The following is an 8,730-nucleotide window of genomic DNA, read 5'->3' as shown; positions in this document are numbered from 1 at the left end:
GGGCCCCAGGGAGTAATGAGTGACCTCTTAACAACTCCTTCCTGCCAGGACCCATCAGCGGTCAGTTAAATGTCACTGGTCCATAGCTATTTTGATCCCTAGCTCTGTATTCTATTCTTAGGTGGGTGTGGAGGGGGTGGGAGCATGGATAGGGGGTGAGTGGTGAGGGAGGCCCCAGGGCAGCCCTGCACGTACTTTGGGAGGGGAGTGGGAACACAGGCCAAGGCTGATAGAGCTGTGGGGCCCGAATGGGCATGGGAGAGTGGAGGGCAGGCGTGTTGTGGGGGAGGTGGGGTGAGTTGGAGATGAGCCCCGGATGGCTTTAGACAGTGGCAGCCCAGCACTGCACAGGAACCGGGGAGAAGCCGAGACGTTGGCCCTCCCAGGTTCCTAGAGAGGCCGCCGAGGTCTGGACGGCGACGCGTGCGTGATTTGATCCCGCAGCGAAACCGGCGCGCAGCGAGCGGTGGGGGCGCGCGGCGAGTGTCCAGGCGGGGGCGTCGGAAGCTGCTGTGCCGCGGGGTTGCGGGAGGGCGGCGGGGGCGCTTGCCTGACCTGCGGGCGGCGGCTGCGCCCGGAGCCGGTGGGCTGGTCCTGGATCCCGTGCCCGCATCGCCGAGGGCGGACCTGAGCGCTTCGCCGCCCGGGGCGCCCGGAGGGGACAGTCTGGAGGAATGGTTTCCGTGCTTTCTCTCCTCTCCTAATTGTGCAAACAAAGCGTGCTCGTTACCGACGACTAGGTGACGCGGGTGAGTGACAGAAAAGTAAAAGTAACTGCAATCTGGCCATGTTCTTGTCAGGAGGCTTCCTGGTATTTAAAATTTTACGCATTATTACACAAACTCATATACATATATTACGAAATGAGATCATACTATTGCTTTTAAAAACGGATTGTATAAAACAATGCTGTGATGAAATATACATAGCATTTACCAAATGATACATAAACATTTACTATTTTCACCATTTAAAAGTGTATAATCGGTGCCATTAAATACATTCATACTGTTGCTTATTGGAAAATTGTATCTTCCATTGGGGTAATGCAGTTCATCTACTGTTAATTTTGGTGCTAGCATTATGATACCACTAAAACATGTTTCCAAGAATAATTAAAAGAAAACATTTTGTTTGCTATTTATTTTCCCATAGTACACAGTGCATGAGGCTTAAATGCTGTATTCACTGCTGTGACCTTAGTGCCTGATACATAGTACTTGCTCGTTAAATTAATGAAAGAATGAATCCCAATCAAAATAAGAATGGTCAGAATTTAATGTCCTTGATTGCTGAGTTAATCCTAAATTCAGGGTGAGGCAAAAGTAGGTTTACAGTTGTATGAGAAACAGTTTCTTCTTCTTTTTTTTTTTTTTTTACCATGCAACAAAACTTTTATGAACATTTTGAACAGATTCAGTCATTACTGAACTGTAATTCTTAAACTTAAATTGGGGAAACAGTTTATTCTTATATTATTATTATTACATTATTTTACATACAAGTATAAACCTACTTTTGTCCCATCCTGTGTTTAAGATATTAAAACAAAACAAAACAGTAACAACTCAAACTTCTTCAGTTTGGAACCTTTAAATTTTGAGTAATTGGAGACTTACAGAAGGTTGCAGAACTACACAGAGTTCCTTTATCTTCTTTACCCAGTTTGCCTTCAGTTAATACCCTGCATAACCATACTACAACCATCAAAATTAAGAAATTCACAGTGGTGCAGTATGATTAATGAAGCTGATTACTTTAATAGGTTCTGACTATTGACCCTTTGTGTTCCAGAATGCAGTCTAGAATCCCTCATGTAGTTGTCATGTCTACTTCTTCTTCAAACTGGCAGGTCCTCGGAAGCCTCCCAGTCATTCCTTGTTGTTGTTTTTCTGACATGAACATTTTGAAGTATTTCGTATTTGTACTTTTTAAAAAATATTTTTTTTTTATTGATTTCAGAGAGGAAGGAAGAGGGAGAGAGAGATAGAAACATTCATGATGAGAGAGAATCGTGGATCAGTTGCCTCCTGCAAGTCCCCCACTGGGGATTGAGCCCACAACCCAGGCATGTGCCCTTGACCGGAATCGAACCTGGGACCTTTCAGTTCGCAGGCCGACGCTGTATCCACTGAGCCAAACCAGCTAGGGCTCATATTTGTACTTTTAGAATGACATCAATTTGCTTTTGTTATATGTTTTCTCCTGTTTTAAGAATGATGTTGATGTGTCTTATTACCGGTGATAATAATCTAACCCTGTGGTGTCTGCCAGGTTTTACGACTGTAAAGATAGTATCTTTCCCTTTGTAATGAGTATTTTGAGAAACACACACACACACACACACACACACACACACACACACACAAGAGGCCTGATGCACAAAAATTTGTGCAAGAGTAGGCCTTCCTTCCCCTGGCTGCCGGCACTGGCTTCCCTCCGGCACCTGGGACCCCGGCTGCTTTCCTCCTCCAGCCCCCTGTAGGCACCCAGGACCTGGGCTGGCTTCCCTCTGGCCCTGGTTTTGTCAGGAAGGATGTTCAGAGTGACATCCAGCATGACATTCGGTCTAATTAGCATATTACCCTTTTATTTTTTTATATATATATATTTGTTGTTAATTCTCACCCAAGGATATTTTTTCCCACTGAGTTTTAATGAAAGTGGAAGGAAGGGAGGGGAGGTGTGGGGTGTGGGGGGGAGAGAAACATTGATGTGAGAGAGACACATCGACTGGCCCCCTCCCTCACCTGCCTCCCTTTGTGCACAAGCTGGTGCTCTAAACACTGAGCACACTGGCCAAGCCTAGGTGAAGATACTTTGAGACTTTGCATAGAAATATCCTTTGTCCCTGCCTTTCACCAGTCAATTAGCATTCTTTGGTGGATCTTGCCTGCAGTGATGATTTCTGTAATGGTTTAATGGTGACTTTGATTTCTGTTGTTCCTTCTACATTTATTAACTGGAATTCTTTGTGAGGCAGGGTTGTGCCTTCATCCCCTTTTGTTTATTTGTTCAATGAAGTGATATCATTGTGTGACATTAGATGTGTAATTTTTTCTTTGGCTTATAATGCAGTGCTGTTGTTCATTTTGTTTTTTAATCTGTTCCCACTTTGGCCATTGAGAGCTCTTTCAAGTTGCCTTGTTTCTCCCCTGAGGTGTTCCTATCTTTTTCTATGTCTGCCTGATTTTCTGGCATCACAAACTACTCAATTTCTATCTTCTCTACTGTGACCTGGAATCAACCACTTTCCCCCAAGGACTCTGGTTCTGTTTATTAGAGAAAGTATGCTCAAGTTTGGGGAAGTAGGTTTGAGCTTCTTTCTTCTTTTCTTTTTTTATTTTAAAATGTTTTTATTGGTTTTAGAGAACGAGGAGATGAGAGGGAGAGAAAGCAATAGAAACATCAATGATGAGAGAGAATCTTTGATCGGCTGCTTCCTGCACACTCCCCACTGGGGATTGAGCCTACAACCCGGGCCTGTGCCCCGACCGGGAATCGAACCCTGACCTCTTGGTTCATAGGTCAACACTCAACCACTGAGCCACACTGGCCAGGCTTTCTTAATTTTTATACACATGCAGTATTAGCTCTTACCAGTCCAGTGCTTCTGGGTCTACAGGATTCCCACTCCTAGAGCGTTGCTCTCCCCTTCAGACCTTTGCCCCAGCATTTCTGAACCCATAGCTTTTCAAAATCTTGTCATTATCCTGTCATACCAGAATCGCTTCTTTGTGATACTTTTTTCTAATCATTCCCTCATAATGTAAATCTCCCTTCAACTCTCCTGTTTGCCCGAACTATTTCTCATATTTGATTGGATTTATTTGCCCTCACTCTCTCTCCCCAACATCTTTGCTGAGAGTCATGGAATCATATAATGTCATGGTTGGAAAAGATCTTTAGACTTTATTTCCCAAGGATACATAGCATCTGAGTGACCTCTGGAAGATCATACTTGCTTTATATCTGATCTCTTATCTTTTAATTGCTCTGCTCACTTAACTGTGCTGACTCAACATCTCTCTGTCCTGATGGCTCTTCATCTACCCTCCTCCACTGAACTTCTCCTCCTTCTTTGTTTTTCTTTTCATGAAGAAAAATTTGAGATGTTTCTGATTTTCTCTCTTTTTCTCAATGTGTCACCTCATTCCTTGCCCATATGTGAAGGCTTTTTTCAGGTACATAGACTCCTGATGATTCTGTTTCCTCGATAGGATGAGAAATGAGTAAAAGCTTTCTTCTTTCTTTTGGGATCAGGTGAGACTCGGATGGAAAATTCAGAGTTGCCTCCAAGGCAGGAAATTTCCAAAGGAACAGAGTCATCTGATGGGACATCAGGAGGCCTGTATGGGGTGGTTCCTGGGGGACCAGAAGCTGGAAATGCCTGTGAAGATGCTTTAATGAAGCTAGAAGCACAACCCTCAAAGGAGGAAGGGAGCAGACTAGAAAGTGATTTCTTGGAAAGAACATGTGAGGATAAAAAGAAATCTACAAAAGATGGATGTGATGAGTATAAGGATCTTGGGGAACATAAGAATCTGTCCTGTAGTCCTACAGAACATCAGGCTCTGAAGGCACAGAAATTATATCAATGTGATGAATGTGGCAAAGCTTTCAATTGGAGTTCACACCTCATTGGCCATCAGAGAATCCACACTGGAGAGAAACCCTTTGTATGTAATGAGTGTGGCAAGGCCTTCAGGCAGACGTCTCAGCTCATGGTTCATCTCAGAACCCACACGGGGGAAAAGCCCTATGAATGCAGCAAGTGTGGAAAGACCTACCGACACAGCTCCCATCTCATTCAACACCAGAGACTCCATGATGGGGAGAAACCATATAAATGTAATGAATGTGGAAAAGCTTTCAATGAGAGTTACAAACTCTATGACCACCAGCGAACCCATACCGGGGAGAAGCCTTATGAATGCAATGAATGTGGAGCAACCTTTACTCGGAATAAAAATCTTCTCCGACATCAGGTACTTCACACTGGTAAGAAACCCTTCAAATGTAACGAGTGTGGGAAAGCTTTCTGTTCTAATAGAGATCTTATTGACCATCAGAGAATTCACACTGGGGAGAAGCCTTATGAGTGCAATGAGTGTGACAAGGCCTTCACTCGGAATAAAAGTCTGATTCGACATCAGCGACTCCACACTGGAGAAAAACCATACAAATGCAAGGAGTGTGGGAAAGGCTTCAGTCAGAACTCTCACCTCGCTGACCACGAACGAATTCATACGGGAGAAAAACCTTTTGCATGTAATGAGTGTGGTAAGGCATTCAGCCTGAGTAAATGTCTTATTCGACATCAGAGACTTCACTCAGGTGAAAAGCCCTATAAATGCAAGGAGTGTGGAAAATCTTTCAATCAAAATTCATACCTCATTATACATCAGAGAATTCACACTGGGGAGAAACCTTATGAATGTAATAAATGTGGGAAGATCTTCAGTCATAATTCTAGCCTTCTGGTACATCAAAGAACCCATACTGGGGAGAAACCCTATAAATGCGATGATTGTGGGAAAGCCTTTAGTGACAGCTCACAGCTCACTGTGCACCAGAGAGTTCACACTGGTGAGAAACCCTATGAATGTATTGAGTGTGGAAAAGCCTTCAGTCAGCGTTCCACTTTTAATCACCACCAGCAAACTCATACTAGAAAGAAGCTCAGGTCTGGCTCAGTTTCATAAGGTGTAAGTTTCCAAGATAGCAAGGAACATTGAATTAAGCTTTCTGTATAAGAAGGATGATTATCCTGATCCTTTCTTGAAACCACTAATCAAAGTGGACCATTCCCTAAATGCTGTCTGCTAGGTCATGAAGGTGGAGAGTTGGAGGAACAGTGCAGTCCTCCCCCACTTTTGGGGAAGAACAGACTACACATTTACTGTACTTGCAGGGTTTTTATTTTATTATTTTCTGTTTAAAAATGGATGTCATTTTTTTGACATGCATCCCGTAATCAGGTTGTGTACTTCTCAGGGACAGAGGTTAAATCTTCCTCATTCTATTCTACTTTCATTTCCCAATTTACATAAAGTCATTCTCCAAGACTGATTCACTCCTTTCTCTATTTCTAATTTTTATGAGTTTATTTGAACTTGACATGGTTGAAGTAAGATGCAAATGCCCCTCTCTTTTTTTTCCTCTTTGCTGTAGCCCTTTTAAAATTCATCACTTGTTAAAAAATAATTTTTAAAATCTCAACTCTCTAATTGCACCATTTTTAAAGTGGGCCTTCCTCCCACCACTGGACCAAAATTTTATAGGATATCACATACAAAAAGCTCATTTATGTGTTCTACATGTGCCCCTCTGTTTTTTAATTTCGTAAAAATTCATTTGAGCTGGAATTTTGAGGACATGCTTGGAACTCCTGAGAGTCTTACTACTATTATCTCAGCCTCAAAGAGCTAATGGATTTCTGCTTGTGTGTGCTGTGTGTGTGTGTATCTAGGTTTTGGAGTCTACCCATATGTACTTTTTCCTGCACACTGACTCCAGTTCTGACCTACCTGGCTCCACCTGATGCCTAAATAAACAAGTTAAGAACTGCTTCAAAACTTACTGCAGGAAGACCTAACTTCCGTGGCTTTGGCCAAGATGATTCTAAATCCCAATTAGAAGCATTCTTGAAAGCTTGTAATTCATAGTGACCTAGTTTGTTGCAGATAAGAGAGTTAAACGAATATGATTACCTTATCAACTAGTTCCATCTTTTGCAACTGCCATCTAATTTCAAGCTGAGAAGTGTTTTCTTAATTATTGTTATCTTCTGGACCATCTTTCATTCCCAAGGGCAAAAGAAACAGGAAATCTTTTCAGAGGATATTCTCTCCTTCTATAGTCATATATAAGACATAACCTTGAGCAACTTTTTTTCTTCCTTGGGGCAGGGCCCCAGTATTGGGGGACCTTTGCATTGGGTGTTCACCCCCTTCCTCTTAGCAGGAAAAGAGGATTGACAGTGTGACAAAGGAGGAGAAGGAGGTTAGAGGTACAATGTTAGGTATGTAGCCTAGAGGGAAGAGGTTTTTGTGAGCTCTGATTTATGTCTCAGAGACAATGGAGAAGAAAGGGGAGAGAGTTGAGGCTCAAAAAAAAAAAAAAAAAGAATTAAATGTGATTCTGGGGGAGGTATCTCAGATAAGGTTAGAAAGAATGTTTATTGGGGGCTTTAAAAAAAGAGAAATGTGAAACTAGCTTATTTGGCATGTTAAATTACATGGGAAGCATTGTCTAAAAATGATAATAAGCCTTAGGTTATATGTGTATGGATAAATGTTACTAATATAGGTAATCTTATAATTGAAGTTCATATAAATTTGTCAATATTGTCATTGTCTCGTTGTTAAATTATTGTATGCCACAAAATAAATGAAATTTTCTTATAAATGAAATCAGTTTTAACCATGTCCATTTTCGAAAGTCTTATAGTCATTTACAGTCAATTACTGTTTACTCTGTTTGTTTTTTGTGGTTTTTTTTTTGCAAAAGTGCTTAATCTTCAGAGAGATTAATGAAAAGGACTCTGATAGTCTAGAATACAGGTTTCTGATTACTTTCAGATCACATTAACTAAACTGGGTAAGAATTTCTAGAACTCTAATGGAAAAATCAGATTCAAGCAGAATAAGAATAAAGAACATGAGATTAAATGAACTGATAAGAATGTTTCTCTCTCACATCAATGTTTCTTTTTAAAAAAATATATATTTTATTGATTTTTACAGAGAGGAAGAGAGGGGGATAGAGAGTTAGAAACATCGATGAGAGAGAAACATTGATCAACTGCATCCTGCATACCCCCCACTGGGGATGTGCCCGCAACCAAGGTACATGCCCTTGACCGGAATCAAACCTGGGACCCTTCAGTCCGCAGGCTAACGCTCTATCCACTGAGCCAAACCGGTTAGGGTACATCAATGTTTCTTTCTCTCCCTCTCTATTCCCCTCTCTCTCAAATCAATTTAAAAACATTAAAAAAAAATTATGTTGCCCGGCTGGTGTATCTCAGTGGTTGAGCGTCAACCTATGAATCAGGAGGTCATGGTTTGATTTCCGGTCAGGGCACATGCCCAGGTTGTAGGCTCGACCCCAGTATGGGGCATGCAGGAAGCAGCCGATCAATGATTCTCTCTCATCATTGATGTTTCTCTCACTCTTCCTCTTCCTTTATAAAAAATGATAAAACCTTCCAGTTTAATGAGTTTCACAATCAGATAAGAATAGCTTAAATGTGATGGTAACTAAGAGTGATACTAATATCGAGTTTTTGGTCACTCTCTGATGTATGAGAAGATAACATAAAGGGGAGAATTGTTAAAGTAATAACAGAGGTCATTAGACTGAGGTGGTGCTAATATTTTGGTGGCTTACCTAAGCAAATTGAAAGCTAAGCTAAAGTCAATTCCTGTGAATGCCTCCAGGTTAATAAAAACAATCAATCAGCATGCTCAGGCGACATGGCTCAGTGGTTAAGCGTCCACCTATGAACCAGGAGGTCACAGTTTGATTCCCGGCCAGGGCACATGCCTGGGTTGCTAACTCGACCCCCAGTAGGGGGCGTGCAGGAGGCAGCCGATCAATGATTCTCATCAACGATGTTTCTATCTCTCCCTCTCCTTTCCTCTCTGAAATCAATAAAAAATAATGCAACCTACTTAAGCTATAGCCAATCAAATAATTTGCCTTGCTTCCTCACCTCTATAAAAA

At 41.8% G+C, this 8,730-nt stretch overlaps 1 protein-coding gene across 1 annotated transcript; it reads left to right on the top strand.

Annotated features, from left to right (window-relative positions):
• The first annotated feature begins 500 nt into the window (after positions 1-500).
• Positions 501-7,379, top strand: ZKSCAN7 (zinc finger with KRAB and SCAN domains 7). Its single transcript, XM_079794907.1, has 2 exons — positions 501-749; positions 4,264-7,379. Exon 2 carries the CDS (start codon positions 4,275-4,277, stop codon positions 5,703-5,705), a length of 1,431 nt encoding a protein of 476 aa, XP_079651033.1. The 5' UTR covers positions 501-749; positions 4,264-4,274; the 3' UTR covers positions 5,706-7,379.
• Positions 7,380-8,730: the final 1,351 nt, after the last annotated feature.

This window comes from Cnephaeus nilssonii, assembly GCF_951640355.1.
Source record: "Cnephaeus nilssonii genome assembly, chromosome: 17".
Taxonomy (NCBI): domain Eukaryota; kingdom Metazoa; phylum Chordata; class Mammalia; order Chiroptera; family Vespertilionidae; genus Cnephaeus; species Cnephaeus nilssonii.
Note: the sequence above shows the minus strand (reverse complement) of the source record. Positions and strands in the feature narration are given on the sequence as shown.

Excerpts from the sequence above, each read along its gene's own strand:
- ZKSCAN7 (XM_079794907.1), top strand. The coding sequence starts at position 4,275 with ATGGAAAATTCAGAGTTGCCTCCAAGGCAGGAAATTTCCAAAGGAACA.